General features: G+C 41.0%; 1 protein-coding gene across 1 annotated transcript; it reads right to left on the bottom strand.

Moving 5' to 3' along the window:
* Positions 1–153: 153 nt before the first annotated feature.
* On the bottom strand, positions 154–10,301 carry psmf1 (proteasome inhibitor subunit 1). Its single transcript, XM_030135436.1, has 7 exons — positions 10,077–10,301; positions 9,529–9,681; positions 9,234–9,316; positions 7,586–7,777; positions 4,037–4,093; positions 2,441–2,602; positions 154–880 (listed from the first exon to the last, which is right to left on the bottom strand). The coding sequence occupies exons 1-7, from the start codon at positions 10,203–10,205 to the stop codon at positions 829–831; spliced, it is 828 nt and encodes a 275-aa protein (XP_029991296.1). The 5' UTR covers positions 10,206–10,301; the 3' UTR covers positions 154–828.
* Between the last annotated feature and the right edge of the window lie 11,676 nt (positions 10,302–21,977).

Below are 21,977 nucleotides of genomic sequence, written 5' to 3'. Positions count from 1 at the left end.
AAAGTACAGGATGGTTTTCTAAGCCTTAATTTAAAACACAGGTTTAATTCACAAATCTCAGGTTCCAGCTTCTTTGACACATTTTACACCAATATATTCATTTGTAACAGCTTTCCACTTAAAAACAAACAAAAAAAAAACATAAAACACAAATCAGAGTGAGATTTTTATTATTCTGGTACGATAAAATGATATGATCAAACAGAAGCATCTGTAAGAACTATAATTGTTTTTGTAAATCTGCAACAAAAATTTAAGCCAGAATAAATTAGAAGTCTAAGTGTTACTGTAAATAGAATATATTGATGTGTGAACAGAACGCCAGCAGAGGTTTAGTTTAAGGAGGAGCGCAGACTAAACACAGCAGATAGGTTTCCACTTCCTGTTTGATGGATCTGTTCTGAACTGATGCACAATCTGAGGAGGCGGAGTCTACTGGAGCTGTGGCGTCTACATGATGGTACCAACACCTTCCTGTCATGTTCGTCCCACAACACAATAAGTCGAGTCCAGGTGAAGTCTGTTGGACCAGGACGTCTCTGATGTGTCCACTCTGTCCTCATGTCAGTTCACGTCTACACCTTCTGTCTGAAACTCAGTCTGTCAACATAAACAGGAAGGAGCTGAGGTTCTGCACATGACATTAAACACCACGGAACAGAAGGGACACGTAGAAAACAGAGGCTGTTTGTTCAAAACAGGCCGACAGGTGTATGTGAGTGGACGCAGACTGGACCAGGAGTCAAAAGAACTCTGGTTTTACTCTGGTGTTATTTGGCTGGATCTGGACGACAGGGTGGAACCAGGAGCAGGAGACTCCGCCCACTCCTACATGAACATGTCGTCGTAGCCTGGGGGGGGCATGTGGTCGGGGTCCGGACTGGAAAACACACAACAGGACAAACATGTGGACAAATAGGACATTTGATGAAGGACGGACAAGTCCCCCCCCCCCCTTCATGTTAACAGGGTTCCCTGACATGAGGGTCCCCTCATCCTCTCATGTCCCCATGCCCCCTCATGTCCTCATTTCCTCTCATGTCCCCTCATGGCCTCACATCCCCTCATGACATGTCCTCTCATGTCCCCTCGTGTCCTCTCATGTCCCCTCATGTCCTCTCATATCCCCTCATGTCCCCTCGTGTCCTCTCATGTCCCCTCATGTCCTCTCATATCCCCTCATGTCCCCTCGTGTCCTCTCATGTCCCCTCGTGTCCCCTCATATCCCCTCATGTCCTCTCATATCCCCTCATGTCCTCTCATATCCCCTCATGTCCTCTCATATCCCCTCATGTCCCCTCGTGTCCTCTCATGTCCCCTCGTGTCCTCTCATATCCCCTCGTGTCCTCTCATGTCCCCTCATGTCCTCTCATATCCCCTCATGTCCCCTCGTGTCCTCTCATGTCCCCTCGTGTCCTCTCATGTCCCCTCGTGTCCTCTCATGTCCTCTCATATCCCCTCATGTCCTCTCGTGTCCTCTCATGTCCCCTCGTGTCCTCTCATATCCCCTCGTGTCCCCTCGTGTCCTCTCATGTCCCCTCGTGTCCTCTCATATCCCCTCATGTCCTCTCATATCCCCTCGTGTCCTCTCATGTCCCCTCGTGTCCTCTCATGTCCCCTCGTGTCCTCTCATGTCCCCTCGTGTCCTCTCATATCCCCTCATGTCCTCTCATATCCCCTCGTGTCCTCTCATGTCCCCTCGTGTCCTCTCATATCCCCTCATGTCCCCTCGTGTCCTCTCATGTCCTCTCATATCCCCTCATGTCCTCTCATGTCCCCTCGTGTCCTCTCATATCCCTTCGTGTCCTCTCATATCCCCTCATGTCCTCTCATATCCCCTCATGTCCCCTCGTGTCCTCTCATGTCCCCTCATGTCCTCTCATATCCCCTCGTGTCCTCTCATGTCCCCTCGTGTCCTCTCATATCCCCTCGTGTCCTCTCATATCCCCTCGTGTCCTCTCATATCCCCTCGTGTCCTCTCATGTCCCCTCATGTCCTCTCATATCCCCTCATGTCCTCTCATATCCCCTCATGTCCTCTCATGTCCCCTCGTGTCCTCTCATGTCCCCTCGTGTCCTCTCATATCCCCTCATGTCCTCTCATATCCCCTCTTGTCCTCTCATATCCCCTCATGTCCTCTCATATCCCCTCATGTCCCCTCATGGCCCCTCAGACCATCCTGGGACACTACAAACCCATCAAATGTTGCATCTTAAAGGACACATATGAACTCTGTGGTGGTTTTAGAAAATTCCAGGTTTGACTAAAATCCTTCGGGTTCATGTTGTTACTGACAGAACCAGTTAAATCCAGGTTAAACCGGTTCTATCCAGTATCTGAACCCCGTTACCTGTTTCAGTTTGACTCTGTATGTGATCATGTCTCCTGTGTCCTCAGACAATGGACAGAGGACACGCTGATACCAGTGTCTGCGTCTCACCCTGGTCTGTGTCGTCCAACGGGTCCAAACGGATCGAAGCGGGCCCCTGGGGGAACGGCGCCGGGAGGCAGGATGTCCGGGATACCGCTGGACGGGTCGAAGCCAGAGCGAGGATACCCGGACCTGAGCGGGTCCACGATCATCCCCCCAACACCACGAGACCTGTAGGACAAAGGACACCCATGGGTTAGGAGACACAGGACCGAGGACAGCAAGGTTCGAATAGTTTTGGATTTTTCATTCTAGTTTAGTTTGATTTAGTTTTGACTTTTTTTTCTCTAATTCAGTTAGTTTTAATTCATTTTTAGAGCAGGTTTGCTAGTTTTTATTAGTTTTCATTTTTTTGTAAATGCTTAGTTGTAGTTCAGTTGTAGTTCAGTTGTAGTTCAGTGGTCTCTTTTCTCTTCTTCTCTGTGCTCCTATTCAAATCAATCCCAGACAGGACTCTGCTGCTTTAGTCTCCATGTTTCCAGGTAGAGTGGGGACCAGAAGACGACTGGAAACCACAGTGAACACAAGTGACGGACCGTCAAATGTTGTATGGTGACAGCACAGAAAATTGCTAGAGCAAAATAAATCGATTTGGTTTCAATCTGACATTGACAAAGATGAAAACAAAGGGAATTTTATCCATAATTTTGTATCTGTTTTAGTTAGTTTTGTAAACACACAATACAGTTTCAGTTAGTTATAGTTTTTTAATTATAGTTTTTATTTATTTCAGTTAACGAAAATGTTTGTACAATTCTAGTTTTTGTCATTTTGTTAGTTTTCACTAATGATAATAACCTTGGAGGACAGTGGAACCTGTCTGAGTCCAGGGTTCTGTTAGAAACACAGGGTTTTCCTACTGGTGAACTGTTTAGGTGCGGGACCCGAGCCATGGTGGACAACAGAAGCTACAGTCATGTACAATAACTGAGACTCAGACACTGAATTACATATTTAACTTTGAAAAAACCTCAAATGTACGGACCTCCAGAACCCTCAACCAGGCACCGACACGTTTCATAAACTTAGAGAAAATACCAGAATCCAAACAGAACCAAAACCTACTGAAAACATACAGAAAAACCTGGGAATAAAAAGAAAAGTAGTTTATGTTAGAAAAGCCAAGTGTCCTCTGTGTGTGTGTGTTCTTTATGCAGACACTGTGACCTGACCTTAAACAGGCTGTTTATGCTCAATAACCCACAAATGTGTGTGAATTAAAACTACTGTGTACAGAAGAGTGGGCTGAAGCTCCTCCACAGTCATGTAGAAGGTTTCACGAACACCTGACAACAGTTGTTGTTGTTGCCAAAGGCAGATCAACTGCTTCTTAGGTGTAGGGGGTATTTAGTTCTTCACACAGGGGTAGGTGTGTTTAGTTTAGTTTTTCCCTCAATACATTAAAGCATCTTTTAAAAACTGCATTTTTTATTCACTCAGGGTCCTTTGTCTAATGTTAGAATTAGTTTTGTGATCTGAAACATTTAAATGTGACAAATACACAAAAATCTAAGAAATCAGGAAGGGACAAAATACTTTTTCACAAAACTGTATGAATCTGAAAATGACTGACAGAATAAGCTTTGTGTGGGGAGGGGGACTCACCCAAAGGGATCCAGATCTGCTCCTCCTACTGCGAACGGAGGAACCATGGGGTCAGACCTGAACACAAACACAACATTACATTCAATGGAAACAATGTTTAGTGTCAAACTAGGAGCAGTTCTAATGTCAGATATGTTAGTGGGACGGATGTTCATTCATGTCCACATACTGTAGAGCACAGGTGTCAAACATGCGGCCTGGGGCCAAACCGGCCCGCCAAAGGGTCCAGTCCAGCCCCTAGGGTGAATTTGTGAAATGCAAAAATTACACTGAAGATATGAACAATCAAGGATGTTAGAATCATTTTAGGTCAATTCAATCTCAAGTGGATCAGAACCAGTAAAATACTACCATAATAACCTATAAATAATGAAAACTTTGTTGCAGTGTGAAAAAAAGTAAAATTACCATACTTTCTGGACTATAAGCCGCACTCATCCCGTCTGGGACATCTCACCATCGCTTCATTGATGCCAAGCTTACATGCAGCAGCTCTATTTCCTTCTTCATCAGCCGGATTGATTGTTAGCCCAGAAAACATAAATTAGCCGCATCATTTTAGAGCTGCGGGTTCACAGTGTGTGGAAAAAAGTAGTGGCTTATAGACCAGAAAGTACAGTACACAAAAATGTTTACATTTCCAGACTAAACTTTTCCAAAAAATGTGAATAACCTGAAATTTAATGAGAAGTATGTGGAATTTAAAAAATATTCTGCCTGTTACTAAATGTTTTGTGTATTTGTAGATCCACTGTCATCTGTAAGTTATAATGCACATGTATAAATGATAAACTAAGACATAATATTGTTAAAATTACACTTACTTTTCTTAAGAATTTTCAGGTTGTTCATATTTGTTCATGTTGCATTCAAGTACAGTTCGTAGATGTAAACATTTTCATAACAGAAATTGACTTTTCACTCAAAAACAGAAAAAAACTTTGGAGTTGACATTATTTATAAGATCTTATCCTATTATTTATATTATTTTACTGGTTCGGCCCACTTTAGATCATATTAGGCTGAATGTGGAACTGAACTAAAATGAGTTTGACACCTGTGCCGTGGAGGACCACCTGACTTTCTGCAAATGTGATTATTGCAGAACCACCACCAACCACTTCATGCTGTTCATCAATAATTAGGAAAACTATCGGCATTGTACCTGTGGTGCCATTGTACAATAGCGCCCTCCTGTGGTGCAACAGCGGCATTGCACCCGTACGCCCTCCTGTGCCGCAACATTGGGACACACGTCGGACAAAGACGTACCGGACACAGAAACGTCCATTATAGTAGGATGAACCAAAGTGATGAATCAGAGGTGGAGTCAGTGTGCCCAGCTCCTCTTAGCTCCTCCCTCAGCTCCTCTTAGCTCCACCCTCAGTTCACTCATCAGCATTAACACCTGTATGTTCATATTTCTGACTGGGATGCTGTCTGTTAGGCCACCGTAAACACAGGACCTTCTGTCATTTCCTGTTATTCCTGAACTTCCTAAACATCACCCCGGACTAGACCCCCTCCTCACCTGATCCACTAGGACTGTACAGAAAACCCTGCGGTTCTTACATGCTTTCCTGTTTTTTCTGGATAATCCTACAGTCAAACTCCAGAACCACAGAATCATTGGTACTTGTTCTCTTTGGTTTCTGTTGACATGCTTTGTGTCTTTATCTTTCTTTATAAAAGCTTTTCCTCTGTCTCCTTCTCTTGTTCGTCCTCCTTTGTGCAGCTCTGACTCAGTTTTCCTCTCTTTCATCAGTCTTTGTCTCTTCATTTCCCTGCAGCTCTTTCATTCTGTCCTTCACTCTCTTATTTTCTCTTTTCTCCTCTGCTTCTCCTACTGTCACACTCTGATTTCGCCTGGTTTTCTTTTCCATCTGTCGTTTGTTTCTGATCCGTCCTCGTCTCCGTCTCCCTCCTCCTGTCATTCCCTCCCTCGTTCTTTCGGTCTCTCTGGGGAGGAGGAGTCGACAGCAGCAGGGTCGATAAAGTGCTGACATCACCTCACATCTCATCTGATCAGGTCACAATTAGAGCACAATGACTTCGACCTGTCCTGCAGACCAAACTTTGTCTGTAACCCCCCAACCCCACCCCCCCACCCCGAGGGTAACAGAGGATACTGCAGTGGAAACCTCCTACAATCTCACACAAACACACACACACACACACAGCCAGGATTTGCTGAGGTTGTACCTTGTACACAGTCTACAGAGGGGAGGTTTTACAGCAGCACAGAGTAAATGAGGGCAGACTCACACTCTACTGTGTTTGTGCTGATGTCCTTCTATACCTTTAACAACTTATTTAACCCTTACAGACCCAAATGTCCACCTTTAACCCTTAAAGACCCCACAATCCAAAAGCAGACCAGAACCATCTACTGATCTAAACTGTTTGGGGGCCAAATCCGGCCCACCAAAGGGTCAAATCCGGCCCCTGGGATGAATTTGTGAAATGCAAAAATTACACAGAAGATATTAACAATTAAGGATGTTAAAATCATTTTAAGGTCAATTCAATCTAAAGTGGGTCAGACCAGTAAAATACTATCTGAATAACCTATAAATAATGAAAACTACAAATTTTTCTTTGTTGCAGTGTAAAAAAAGAAGTAAAATTACACAAAAATGTTTACATTTACAGACTGGCTTTTCACAAAAAATATGAACAACCTGAAATGTCCTAAGAGAAGTATGTAGTATTTTAACAATATTCTGCCTATTATTAAATGTTTTGTGTATTTGTAGATCCACTGTGATCTGTAAGTTGTGATGAATATGTATAAATGATAAACTAAGGCGTAATATTGTTAAGTTTGCACTTATTTTTCTTAAGAATTTTCAGGTTCATATTTGTTCATGTTATGTTCAAGTACGGTTCGTAGATGTAAACATTTTCATTATGGAATTTGATTTTTTTCACTCAAAAATATGGAAAAAACTTTGGAGTTGATATTATTTTGAAGTTCTTATCCTATTATTTATATTATTTTACTGGTCCGGCCCACTTTATATCATATTAGGCCAGTGGTTTCCAACCTTATTTGGCTCGTGACCCCATTTTATCATCACAAATTTCTGGTGACCTCAGACATTCAAAACGGAGACATTTTTTTTATTGCTAAAATTTATTTGTTTTTGATCATGTAATAGTTTGTTCTATGTTGCAAATAAACATTAATTTTAGAGGACATTTAGGCTATATAATGTATATTTTTATTAGTAAGTTTTTTTTTTTGTTTTTCTTTTTATTTTTTATCAATTACCAGAAATTTCAGGCGACCCCATTTGAATTCCAGGCGACCCCATGTGGGGTCCTGACCTCAAGGTTGAAAAACACTGTATTAGCTTGTATGTGGCCCCTGAACGCAAATGAGTTGGACACCCCTGTCATAAATTATCAGTCATTGGTTTATTTATTAATATTTGGTTTATAAACCTATGTAAATATCACAGTTTTACATCTTTATGTGCACCTGTGTCTTTAACATGTGCTTTTGGCGTGTCCACCATACCCTTCCTCTGCTCATCTTATACTGACCGGTGTGGATGTCTGGGGTGTCTGTTGGGGATGCGCAGGGGGTCGCGGTCCTCTGGGCTCCGCCTCCTCCTCTCCTCCTCCTCCTCCTCCCTCTGACTCTTCGTCTCACTTTTACTTCCTGTCGGTCTGTCCTGTACCGGTAGCAGCTGAGTCTTCACCTTCTCAGAAAGACTGTCTGCGTCCTTGAAAACACTAGAAAAGAAAAGGTTGAATACAGTGAAAACCAGGGAACCATGACCTGTATTTACCACATTGGACGAACACCAGAAAACCGATAACAAAAAAATTAAAATGAAAAATGTGAAGACCGTCCTCTAGAATGAAAGACTTATAACAGAAGGAATTAATTTATCAATGGTTTAAACCAGTGTTTTTCAACCTTGGGGTCGTGACCTCACATGAGGTCGCATGGAATTCAAATGGGGTCGCCTGAAATTTCTAGTGATTGATAAAAATTAAGAAAACCTTCCTAATATAAATCTGTGTTGAGTTGACAGAGCCAATCCCAGTCAGACAAACTGTGGTTGTGAAACTGCAGCACTGTGGTTCTGTTTATCTGTCAAGTGTTCACTGTGGTCAGTTTCAGATGCTGCAGCTCTTTCATAATTCATAGTTTCAGTTCTTGTTTGTTCAGTATTAATTGTCCTCCTTGTAAATCCAAGCCGGACTGACTGTACACATCCTGACCAAGGAAAATCCTATGTTGTTAAATTGAGGTCAGGAGTGAAAAAAGGTTGGAAACCACTGCTTTAATAGTAGGGGTGTGACGAGATCTCACAAGGTTAAATCATGACGGTATTTCTTGTTTAAGTGAAATGCTCCCTGCTCTCTCTCTCTCTCAGGCACAGGGCAGAACCCTATCAGACTGTGATCCAAACTTCTAGATAGGAGGTAGGTGAGCTACGTCATGGCATAGCGTCACGGTACTTGTGGAGAACTTTTACAACTTTAAACTTAATAAAAAATATATATATATTTAATTTTATTTGTGTAAAGAAGCTCAAAAGTTCAAATCTCATGCTTAGGTCATGAATGGATGCAAGTTATAAAACATTTCAAAATGCACCTCCATTGTTTTGTAACTCTGTTAAATAAAAAAGTCTGTTTGTCCACTCATATATTTGGTCATTTTAGTTTTCTAAAAGTAATGGGAAATACTGTCTCGTCAGCTGAGTGTATCGTCACACCCTTATTTAATGGTCATATGATCAAAATATGTGGTTTAATTTTTGTCCTGAAGGTAAGAAATGGTACCATTTAAACACACCTTCTATACACAGAAACAATTAGAGTAAAAAGAGAACTGTTGTCAAATGTTATTATTGTTTCGCACCTTCAGACCAAAATCAGAATCTATGAAAGCAGTTCGTTCAAAACAATGCATTTGTCCTTTTCCTACTAAAGAAAACTAAAAACAAACATAGGCCTAAACCTAAAAAAAAAAAAGAATGTAGTTGAAGTCCCAGATCAATAAGTAGTATTGATTACATGGTGATGATCCTCATTCCTAGTATTTAAGAAGGACTCCATTCTAGTTTGACTGATATGGACCCAGTCCCAGTATACAGTCATGTGAAGGTAACCCAGTCCTGCAGGTCCAGACCACTTCTGCAGGTCCAGACCAGTCCTCAGAGGAGTCCAAACCCACCTGTCGAATGTGTGTAAGTGGTCAGCGTTCACATGGTCACTGATGGTCACTGTCAGGTCGCTCACCTGCTGCGTACCGGAGTTCTACAACGAAAAAAGACAAAATAAACACCAGAGACTGGACCTCAATGAGTTCTTCCAAAACATTTGATCAGTAAAAACATAAATTTGGACTTTTACTGAAATCATTCAACTTTAACATTAACTAAAGTTGGAAATCGTTTACCTAAGTGTTTTTACAGACATGTTTAAGGAAAGGCCACAGCGGTCACATTTCCAGAGGCAGGTGTACTTACCATGAGGTTAAATATCAAAGTGGAGTCCACAGAGATGGCTTTCAGCAGAAACTGTGTGTCCCCACTGATGGGTTTATACCGAAGGCTGTACAGCTCCCTGTTACTGCTCCAGTCAGAAGGCAACAACTCTGACTTCTTATCACTGCTGCGAGGCTGGAGGTGGATATGAGAGGAGGAAGACATATGTATGTAAATGTAGTTTTTATTCATAACAGTTAAACTACATAAACTGTGGGTGTATCATGGAAATGTAGTTTTTATTCTAATAGTTAAACTACATGAACTGTGGGTGTTGTATGTAAATGTAGTTTTTATTCATAACAGTTATGCTACATTAGCTGCTGTCACTGCGGTTCTCCCAGTTTTCAACAGAAGGTGGTTAATTAATGTTTCACAAATGACTAATAATAAAGTAATGACTAACGTTACAGGACTGTTTTCTTGTTTTCTACGGAGGCACTCAGATGACTAGTGGTTTTCCGTGGATTCAGGACAATAGAGCCCCAGTGTTGTTAGCTAATGTTAGCATGTTAGCTGTTTGGACTCACCTCGTCCCCGGAGCCGACGCACCTGTATCCGCCTTTAATCAACTCCCAGTGGACAAAACAAACCAAGGCATCCTGTGGACAGCTGATAGTGTCAGACACACAGGTGTACAACACTTCTAAACCTGCCATGTTTCTCAGATCTGACAACTACGAGCTCAACATACAGGGTAGTTTCCCCAGAAATGAAAACGAAAGTTCAGGGGAACCAAAGCTACGGCTACCACTTCCGCTCTGTGGCTACCTTTTCCGCTCGGTGACTGTCAAAGTAAAAGCCCATTTCTTTCATTTTAGGTGTTTATATTGTTATTAACCTGTTTTGTTACCTCCGCCAAGGAGGTTATGTTTTTGCCAGGGTTTGTTTGTCTGTTTGTTTGTTTGTTTGTTTGTTTGTTTGTTTGTTTGTTTGTTTGTTTGTCTGTCTGCCCGTTAGTGTGCAACATAACTCAAAAAGTTCTGGACAGATTTGGATGAAATTTTCAGGGTTTGTTGGAAATGGGATAAGGAAGAAATGATTAAATTTTGGTGGTGATCGGGGGTGGGGGGGCCCACGGGGGGGGGGGGCGGCACTGATCAGCCTTGGCGGAGGTCTGCGCTCTCCGAGTGCTTCTAGTTTATTTCTTTATTTTCTTTCCTCCTTTAACAGTACCACAATGCACTGTCTGGAATGTCTTTATGTGTGTCTTGTTTGTATTGCCTTTTTTCCCCCTTGGGTTCTGTGTGTTTATCATGCACAGTGTCAATCTCTGTATCATGAATACATTACTTGAAATTATAAATGTTGTACTTGTTAAATGAAAAGCTCTATAAATGTTGAAAAGTTCTATAAATAAAGTTTAAAAGTGTTCTATGTGTTCCTCTCTGATGAAGTCTAAACTTAATCAATACGTTCAGTGGTTATTTTTTTTTTGTATTTTTAATTCCTGACCACATAATACACACACCTCATGTATTTCTCAGGTAAAGTAACTCACATGGTCAAACACTGAGGGTTCCACAGTTTAACCAAAATTAATGTGAATGAATGTGAGGAACATTAATACTAACTAAACCCAGATCTGACACTGGGCCCAGAGAGGATGATCTGTGACTTTTGTTTGTAAGCTTTTTGTGTGTTATTTATTACACTGATCTACAATGTTTTTATAAATGATGTGCTTCAGATTAAATGTGTTAAATGTTCCATATTTTAATCAGATTAGCTAACTAACTGACTTTAACACCTTTCACTGTTCGTCTTTAATTGTGTTTTTGTCTGATTAAATATTTTATTAATATACTAATATATGTTCTACTGCCTTAAACTCCATGGAATACACACACACACACACACTCACATATACATATGTGTGTGTGTGTGTGTGTGTGTGTGTGTGTGTGTGTGTGTGTGTGTGTGTGTGTATATATATATATTGAGCAGAGCTGCAGGTGTGTTGGTTCGGCCCTAAACAACTGTTGAAGTTTCTCATGAGGCCCCATAAGAACAGTAACTGTCCACCCCTGGTTTATGTGCTCCTGGGACCCAGGAAAGTCAACGTAGTCTTTTTTTTTTTTTTTTTTTACATATATACAATACATAAATAATTGTCTTGATTGGAAACAGCATGACACAACTTTTCTTTTTTTTTTTTCAGATTTTTTTTTCCTTTGCAGTGGACAGTGTTGGTTTTTTGTTTGTTTTGTTTTGAAGTAAAATGGTGAACTGTGTCCCCTCACAAAGGACCAGAGTGCTTTGCTGGGTCTCAAATGAATATGTAATTTTTCTACAGTAAATATAAGAAAGCAGAAGAGCTGGACATGTTCATGCGTTCCTCTGTTAAAGTTAAGTGCTCCGGTCCTGACCAGAACCAGGAAGTACGACCATATCAGTCCTGTGCTCAGGTCTGTGCACTGGCTTCCTGTGGCTCAGAGAATAGACTTTAAAACAGCTCTGCTGGTCTGTCCGTGGTCTAACACCAAAGTACATCTGGGACATGTTGGTCTCATATAAACCATCTCGGACCCTGAGAACCTCAGTTCTCAGTCAGGACTAAACAGGTGAAGCTGCGTTTCAGTTCTATGCAGCTAAACTCTGGAACAGTGAGACAGACCTGTACTGTGATAATGTTTCAGTCCAGGCTGAAAACAGCTGTTCAACTGTGCATAGAACAACTGAAAAGGTTCTATCTGCACTCTACTCTTATACTTGGTTTTAATTACCTCTGCCAGGAGGTACTGTGATCGCTTTGCTTTGTGTGTTTGTTTGTTTGTTCATCTTTAGTGTAAAACTCTTCCACCCATCTTTCCCAAATCTTCCCCACAGATAGGCCTAGGCCCTGGGACCAACCCAGTCCATTTTGGTCCCAGTAGGACAAAGTTCAAGGTCACAACATCTACAATTTTCCATCTGTCATCATTAAGACATTTTCCAAAATTCATCAAAAATTCAAAACAACTCCGATTCTCCTCCAGTTGGATCCACCTGTAGCTTAGAACAATCTCTTGTATCTGGAACTAAATTGTCCACATCCACTGTGGAATGTGGACTCTGTGGACATTTACACTGAACACTGAAAATCCCATTTCCCACACATTTAAAATTAGAACTCAACTAATATTGATGTGAATTGAATCTAATTGGACAGACACATGACTGGGACCAGATTCAACTGTTTCTGTGTATGGAACAACCTGGAAACTGTGGAATTTAAACTAAGAGTGGATCCACACACGCACAGCGTTCAGGGTGAAGGAGGAGCTCTGAGTTCTGAACACTAGTTGATTATTATTTATGTTTTCATGATTATGTTTCAATTGTAATAGTGTGTTTTTAACCTGTCTCTTTTCCATGTTTGTAAAGCACTGTGAATTGCCCTGCATATGAATTGTGCTATACTAATAAATCTGCCTTGCCTTAAGTTAAAGGTTTTGAAAGTGTAAGCAGCTCCAAACCAGGCTGTAAATCAGACACACAGACAGATGTACAAACCACAACAGAACAGAAAAGTTTATTGGTCACCTTTCCCAAAGTCATGTTTAAAAAGCAGCATCGTGGTTCCATGGGTTCAAACATGGAGCTCCTCAGTCTGTCCAGGAACCTTTAACACATGCAGAGCCACTATCCAGCAGCGTCTGGTTCAACCATAACAGGAGGACAGGACCGAGTCTGTCCAAAGAATGGCATGGACATTCACCTATATACAACATATATATTCTATGGATCCATCTGTGAAGATATGATTCGAAGACATTTAAACAGATGAAAACAGCATTTATCAACACCGTCTATCATTTCAAATGAAGAAGGTGGTTTTTATGTCTGACTCTGATTATTATCTTTTTGTTTTACACGATTAAATAGACTTTGAAAGGATAAGACGTGGATGGAATGAGGGAAGGGTGCAGTCCATGTTCCAGACCAACTGCACGGACTCACTGTAAACATCTGATCATATCTGTGCTCTTCATAGAATAGAATGTTCAGCAAACTGGGGTCAGTCCTTTTTAAAATAATGACATTTCGACTGTGATGGGTCTGTTCTCCAACGGCAACAAATCCATACAAACAGAAAAGTGAATCAGCTGTTTTCCACACATGAACAGATTGGTTTAAACGGTTTGTGCTGATGAAAAAGACAGACTAAACCTGTTGAATATGGTTTAAGATGAGTGGACTGTAGAAGGCTGGTGTTCCACCTCTGGGCTGAAAAGGTCCCAGACTGACGGTGAAAGTAGGTGTTTGATTTAAAACCTGCTTAAAAAGATCTGAATGGAAAGAAAGATGCATTTAAGACGGTTTAGTCTGCACTGGTGCAACAACAGACAGTCAGTGTGGTTTCTGCGTCACATACATGGTCTGATCTGAGCGGATTTCATGTTTACAGTCGTGCATTTGTAAAAAAAAAAAAAAACAAAAACAAAAACAAAAAGCAAAACTGAACTGATCCATAAAATAACCACATGTTCAAATAAATGACACATTATACCAGGGGTCTCAAACATACGTCCCGGGGCCCAAATGCGTCCCCCCAAAGGTTCCAATCCGACCCCTGGGATGAATTTACAAAGTGTATAAATTCCACAGTCCAGGCTGTGGAACTCATTTTAGTGTGGGTTCCACATCCAGACCAATCTGATCTACAGTCCAATAATAACAGCAGAAGAACCCACACAAAAGAAGGACTGCAGATTTACTACTGGGTTTGATGGGGGAAAAATAATCTCACATTATGTCTATAAATAATGACAACTTCAATTTTTTGTCTTTGTTTTAGGGCAAAAAATAACATTAAATTATGAAAATATTTACATTTACAAACTCTCCTGAAACAATAAAATGTGACTAACCTGAACAAATATGAACATGAAATGTCTAAAGAAAATTCAGCCCAATTTGAACTCTTTTCTGCCTGTTCTTCAGTGTTTCATGTCTTTGTAGATCTGATGCATAATGCAAAAATTCCACAGTCTTGAACTGAATTAAGCAAAAAAAAAAAAAAAAAAAATTAGCTTGAATTAAGGAAAAAATGTTGAATTAAGCCAAAAAATCTTGAATTAAGTAAAAAAAATCTTGAATTAAGCAAAAAACAAATCTTGAATTGAGCAAAAAATCTTGAATTAAGTAAAAAAAATCTTGAATTAAGCAAAAAATCTTGAATTAAGAAAAAAAAAATCCTGAATTAAAAACTTCATTTTGTCTTTGTTTTAGTGCAAAAAATAACATTAAATTCTGAAAATATTTACATTTAGGTTGAGTTGAGGCAGAATATTGTGAAAAAAAATTGCACTGATTTTTCTTAAGAAATTTCATTTTTATTTCAGGTTATTTACATTTTTTTTTGTTTGGATAGTTTATAAAAGTAAGTATTCTCATAATTTAATTGTTTTTTTTTTGCATTGTCTTTTGCAAAGACATAAATTGTGAGTTGTCATTATTTTTTAGGTTATTTTGTTATTATTGTACTGGTTGGGTCCACTGCAGATCAAATCAGGCTGAATGTGGAACCTGAAAGAACACGAGTTTGAGAACCCTGGATTAGACTGAGTCACATGGGGAGCCACGGCGTCCAATCAGATTCAGCTAAAGATTTCAGAGATTTTCTACCAGTGATCTGTACAATTACCCATAAGCCCCTTCTCCTCCCACAATGCTTCCATGTTCCTACACAGAAACACTTTGGGATGCACTGATATGTTTACACAGACATCTGCATCAGCTGACATTTATCTGTTATTTTAGAATAAAGGGTTTTGTTGTTGTTTTTTCTCATCGTTTTCTCAGTTTGAATATGTGTTCATTCAGAGATCATGTGCCAGATAAAGGCTGAAACACACTGAAACAGTAACAGTTTTTACATTTCGAATGCAGACGTCTGTGTTCAGGGGATAAATGACAAACTCAAACGACAATAACATTTACATGGACTGAAAATAAAAACACACATTAAAGCCCAGTTTGCTTCATAACAGTCTAAACACCCTGTTTTTCACTCCTGTTAAAGGGACATGTCACTCTTTAATGTTCTTTTTTTTTACTTTTAGTCTCATATTTACATTCACACTGACATTTGAAGTGACCTGGAGAACACATTCACTCATGTCCATTAAATAAATATCCCTTTAACATTCAGTGGTTTCTTTATCTGTGCTCCTTTGTCATATAAATATTCACATCTTTAATCCACAAAAACACACACATATAAACATCTCCTTCAGGCATTTTTACTTTGTGTTTATACATTTCAAAGACATAACAAGCATCATTTCATTGTTAAAGTCATATTTCACCTGGTGCAGCGGTTTTATTTCTTATTTTCTACACGTACATTCATGACCAGTCACATGTTCAACCTGTCTGTCACACATGGACGAGTCGGACCGATGGACGCAGATCTGTCATCAAATATCCAAACGTCAGATTATCCTCACAGTCACAGCTTTGACATCCCAAAATGATCCTATACTCTACAGATGCCATTTAAAGCAGGGGTGTCAAACTCCTGTTCTTTCAGGTTTCACATTCAGTCTGATTTGATCTGCGTGGAATGAACCAGTCAAATAAGAACAGAAGAACCTAGAAATAATGACAACTGACAATATTCGTCTTTGTTTTAGTGCAAAAAAAAACCCCATTAAATTATGAAAGTACTTACTTTTATAAACTATCCAAACAAAAAAGATGTGAATAACCTGAAAAAACTGAAATTTCTTCAGAAAAATAAATATAAATTTTCTCAGTCTTCTTCCTCCACTTCTCATTAGTCCATGTGCATTCTTGATCAGATCTCCAAAGACACTAAACACTGAGGAACAGGAAGAAAAGAGTTCAAACTGGACTGAATTTAATACAGACATTTCAGGTTGGTCACATTTGTTCAGGTTATTCACATTTTATTGGTACAGGAGAGTTTGGAAATGGAAATATTTTCCTAATTTAATGTGATTTTTTGCTCTAAAACAAAGACAAACATTTGAAGTTTGTATTATTTATAGACATAATGTGATTTTTTTTTTTTTTTTTCAAATCAAACCCAGTAGTAAATCTGCAGTCATTCTTTTGTGTGGGTTCTTCTGCTGTTATTATTGGACTGTAGATCAGATTGGTCTGGATGTGGAACCCACACTAAAATGAGTTCCACAGCCTGGACTGTGGAATTTATACACTTTGTAAATTCATCCCAGGGGTCGGACTGGAACCTTTGGGGGGACGCATGTTAGACAGCCCTGGTTTAAAGGGACAAGGTCAAGCATTTTTAGTGACTTTCTTCTCAGACACAGGAGGGTTTCATGCCTGTGTAGCTTCTGTCTCTGGAGAATATAACCTTTGATATTTGGGAGACAGTGAAATAAATAATAATAAAAGAAGTAATATTAACTAGAAAAGCACTCGGAGAGCGCAGACCTCCGCCAAGGCAGATCAGTCCCCCCCCCCCCCCGATCACCACCAAAATTTAATCATTTGTTCCTTGTGCCAGTATCAACATTTCCTGAAATTTTCATCCAAATCCGTCGTCCATAACTTTTTGAGTTATCTTGCACATGGACAGACAGACACACAGACAAACAAACATTGGCAAAAACATAAGCTCCTTGGCGGAGGTAAAAATAAGGAGACCAGAAATAATAAGGCCTTTGTAGTCAGTTCACATATAAGAATACTGTAAATATAACTGTAGTTTCTACTGGTGTCCACTAGAGGTCAGTGCTGGTTATGAGTAGTTTATTAACTCTTTAAATAAATGGAACATGTGCTCTGACTGATCATGAATGACACGGCCGACACATACACCCACCCCACCTCAGTGAAGTATCCCTTTAACCTGTTAACTGTACATCCACTAACTCTGTAAGACAACAGTCCAACACAAACAGGAACGCTTCTGCATTAGTGCTGCAGATTAAATGTGTATTATATGTGGAGGTAACAGGTTAACGGTTTAACGGGTTAACGGTTCTAATGTGATATGTGATGATAGTGTGTGCCACCGGCGCCTCCTGCTTTCATTCATACATTCATTGAGTCTCGGAGTCAGATGCTACTGTTGTGTTTACATCGGAGTATATAATTATACAGTATGTGGACGTAAAGGGAATCCAGCAGGCCCCGCCCACTCTGCCTGAGGCTGTCAGTGTGGACGCTGAACCAAACAGCAGGTTATTGAACTGGACCATCCTTCTATTAGACCTGTTTAGGTTCTATACTGGTGATACTCCCAAGGTTTGAATAGTTTTGGATTTTTCATTCCAGTTTAGTTTTAATTAGTTTGGACTTTTTTTCTCTAATTCAGTTTGTTTTAATTAGTTTTTAGAACAGGTTTGATAGTTTTTATTAGTTTGCATTTTTTTTTGTAAATGCTTAGTTGTAGTTTAGTTGTAGTTTAGTTGTAGTTCAGTGGTCTCTTTTCTCTTCTTCTCTGTCGTCGTATTCAAATAAATCCCAGACAGGACTCTGCTGCTTTCTCCCAACTTTAGTCTCCATGTTTCCAGGTAGAGTGGGGACCAGAAGACGACTGGAAACCACAAGTGAACACAAGTGACGGAGCAAAAAGTGTCGAATGGTGCCGCTAGCTAAAATTGCTAGAGTGAAATAAATTGGTTTCATATCAATCCGACATTAACAAAGATGAAAACGAAGGGAATTTTATCCATAATTTTTACACGTTTTAGGTAGTTGGATAGTTAATGTCATAAAGTTCTGTTACATTCAGTTAAATGATGAAGGATCTGTGGTGAAAAACAAAATAACACTGAGATACAGACGGAGTCAAACCCTAGTGCAGTGTTTTTCAACCTTGGGGTCGGGACCCCACATGGGGTCGCCTGGATTTTAAATGGGGTTGCCTGGAATTTCTAGTAATTGATAATTGAATAGTTGAACAATTTTTTTTTTTTAAATTACAAATAAAAAATATATGGCGAGTTGAGAAAGACAATCACAATATATAAAAGACAAACTGTGAGTCTGAAACTGCAGCACTGTGGTTCTGTTTCTGTCAAATGTTCATTGTGGTCAGTTTCAGATGCTGCAGCTCTTTCATAATTCATAGTTTGAGTTTTTGTTTGTTCAGTATTAATCGTCAGAAGTGTTGGGCAAATTACTTTTAAAAAAGTAATTAGTTATCGTTACTAATTACTTTCCCAAAAAAGTAATTGAATTAGTAACGGAATTACTCCTTCATAAATGTAATTAGTTACCAGGGAAAGTAATTATTGCATTACTTTTTTGAAAAACCTTCAAATATGTAAATGGATACTGATTTGTGAGTGTGTTTCACAGGTCAGTTATAGAGCAGAACAGCAGACAGGTACTGAAGACCAGGACTGTGGGGAGGCTGGGGTCCACCAGGGCCAGGCTGGGGTCCACTTAAAAGAGCCGTCCTAAAGACTCGACTCGTCCATGAATGTCTCACCTCTGGTGCCTGTCGGAGCGACTCAGGACAGATAACAGCTGTTAGATCTCAGTGCACAGTAACGCACCACATTTCACTGACGCTAACGGGAACGGCGTCGGAATGTTTCAAATAGTAATTCATCAGATTACCCGTTACTGGAAGACAATAGTGGTGTTAGTAACGCCGCTATTTTTAATGCTGTTATTCCAACACTGATTGTCCTCCTTGTAAATCACAGCTGGACTGACTGTACATTTACTGACCAAGGACAATAAAATTCTCCCTTTGTGCAGTAATCTACACCTGGATTTACTGCCTCTGTCCACAGTAATAGACATTATACAGACTAAATGTCCTCTGAAATGAATGTTTATTTCCAACATAGTATAGCAAACTATTACACGACCAAAAACAAATTAATTTTAGCAAAAAAACCCAAAAACAACTCTCCGTTTTGAATGTCTGGGGTTGCCAGGAATTAGTGATGTTAAAATGGGGTCAGGAGTAAAAAAAGGCTGGAACTGGCTATAGTGTGTGTGATGGCATGTGTCTGCTGACCAGGACAGTGTTCCTGCTTTTAACGACACAAACACAACCAACAAACCCAGTCCAGAGGTCTGAGAGGAAAGAGCAGAACCGTGTCTGTGGTCCTGTGGGACCGCTGTGAATGCGGAGACCCAACACCAGCGAGCGCCTCGGACAAAGACGCACAAAAATCAATGTGTGTTCTGTCCACAACACAATGACTGGGTTACCAGAGAAAGAGTCTATTTATACCAAGGACTGTTCTCAGATGTCATGGAAAGACCTTGTGAGGACACAAACACCAAGACAATGTCGCCAACCCTGCACAGCTCTGCCTCTGCTGGACCCTCAGACCGGATCAGAACCCAGATCAGACCGGATCAGACCAAACACCTTCACATTCAGACTCTGAGTCCAGATCAGACTGAACTAGGGATGCAAATTATCGATTAATTCATTAATCATTAGTTGGTTGCCCTTATCAATTGATTAACTATTAATTGATAAGTGGCGATTTTCCTTAGAACCTGAATTTTTCTTTCAATACGGTCTGTCAGAATAAAAGCTAAATATTGTTTCTATGCTTAATGATAAAATCATGTCATATTCCTTAATGATTGATTTATTGAACCATTGGATACAGTCAGTGTTTCCTGTGGAATTCATCTGTTGATGTGGTGGTGTGGAATGGGGGGGGGCACATGTGTGCGTTTCGTCGATGGGGTGGGGGGGTTACTCGGCCGCACGTGTGCAGTTCAGCTGGGGGATGTGTGAATGTTGGATGGTAACCGTGTGTGTGTGCATCACTTTCCGTCCTCCTTCTAATACTATGGGGGTACGGGGCGGTGCAGTCTGTGCCCCCGCAGAAGTGAAAGTGAAACTTTTCACTCATTTATCTTTTCCCTCCTGCTTGAAGCTTTGCAAATGTTCGACATCCCTGTTTCCTGGATCAGGATCCTGGAGGATGTTTCAACTTCTGTCTCACTGACCATGGACTAGACCAACCTCCAGGAAAACGCTGCGATACCACTCCCACAAACAGACGGTCAGTCTGTGTTTGGCTCCACCCACAAACAGACGGTCGGTCTGTGTTTGGCTCCACCCACAAACAGACAGTCGGTCTGTGTTTGGCTCCTCCCACAAACAGACGGTCGGTCTGTGTTTGGCTCCACCCACAAACAGACGGTCGGTCTGTGTTTGGCTCCTCCTACAAACAGACGGTCGGTCTGTGTTTGGCTCCTCCTACAAACAGACGGTCGGTCTGTGTTTGGCTCCTCCTACAAACAGACGGTCAGTCTGTGTTTGGCTCCTCCCACAAACAGACAGTCGGTCTGTGTTTGGCTCCACCCACAAACAGACGGTCGGTCTGTGTTTGGCTCCTCCCACAAACAGACGGTCGGTCTGTGTTTGGCTCCTCCCACAAACAGACGGTCGGTCTGTGTTTGGCTCCTCCCACAAACAGACGGTCGGTCTGTGTGTGGCTCCTCCCACAAACAGACGGTCGGTCTGTGTTTGGCTCCTCCCACAAACAGACGGTCGGTCTGTGTTTGGCTCCTCCCACAAACAGACGGTCGGTCTGTGTTTGGCTCCACCCACAAACAGACGGTCGGTCTGTGTTTGGCTCCTCCCACAAACAGACGGTCGGTCTGTGTTTGGCTCCTCCCACAAACAGACGGTCGGTCTGTGTTTGGCTCCTCCCACAAACAGACGGTCGGTCTGTGTTTGGCTCCATGTCCATACAGACATTCTAACTCATCTACACCATGATCTGGTTCAATGTCCGCCTATGCCAGCCGTGGCGTCGCAGCGCGGACAAACCGACAGCCTTCGGACAGGTGTGGACGGGTGGACAAGGGCAATTAACCCACAATTAATAATTTAATTGAGCAAATTCTTATTGACAATTAATCGGTAGTCGATTAATTGTTTACATCCCTAGAGCGGGTCAGCCCAAACCCCTTCACATTCAGACTCTGAACCCAGATCAGACTTGGACATAATCACCTTCAAGGGGAACTTTTCCCAAACTGAAGGAGTCACTTTGGCCAAGGACAGAAAACTGCTGAGGAGATGGAATTATTCTGGTGCAGCAGGAAGGGGGAAGACTGTAAATGCTAATGCTAATGAATGAACCTTGGCCTTGGAGGCCTCCTTTATCCAGACTCAGTGTTCCAGGGCCTTTCCAAACCCTGTTAACCCTTTAAATCCAGACCTCCTTCACTCCTGTCTCTTCATCCCAGATGCTTCTGTACAGACCAGTATGTAGCTTCATGCTCACATCATCCAGCAGCTCTCTGCCCCCCCCCCCCCCCCCCCCCCCCCCCGCATGCCTGTGGAAAAACCTCCTTTTGTCTCCAAAACAATCACTTGCTCAGGAACTTGAACTTCCCTCTTTCCACCTCTGCTCCAGTGGAATTCACAACTAAAGGTTCGATCCAAAACTACTGAACCAAACACTTCTGACACGTGACCATCAAATGTGTGTGTGTGTGTGTGTGTGCGTGTGTGT

This window comes from Sphaeramia orbicularis, chromosome 5, assembly GCF_902148855.1.
Source record: "Sphaeramia orbicularis chromosome 5, fSphaOr1.1, whole genome shotgun sequence".
In the NCBI taxonomy this organism is placed as follows: Eukaryota; Metazoa; Chordata; class Actinopteri; order Kurtiformes; family Apogonidae; genus Sphaeramia; species Sphaeramia orbicularis.
Note: the sequence above shows the minus strand (reverse complement) of the source record. Positions and strands in the feature narration are given on the sequence as shown.

What these genes read in the sequence shown, in the direction of transcription:
- psmf1 (XM_030135436.1), bottom strand. Translation starts at nt 10,205, where the DNA reads ATGGCAGGTTTAGAAGTGTTGTACACCTGTGTGTCTGACACTATCAGC. An exon ending in CACCCCAGACATCCACACCG is followed by an intron (nt 4,094 to 7,585) that starts GTCAGTATAAGA and finishes GTTTGTGTTCAG; the next exon opens with GTCTGACCCCATGGTTCCTC. An exon ending in GTTGGACGACACAGACCAGG is followed by an intron (nt 881 to 2,440) that starts GTGAGACGCAGA and finishes TGTGTTTTCCAG; the next exon opens with TCCGGACCCCGACCACATGC.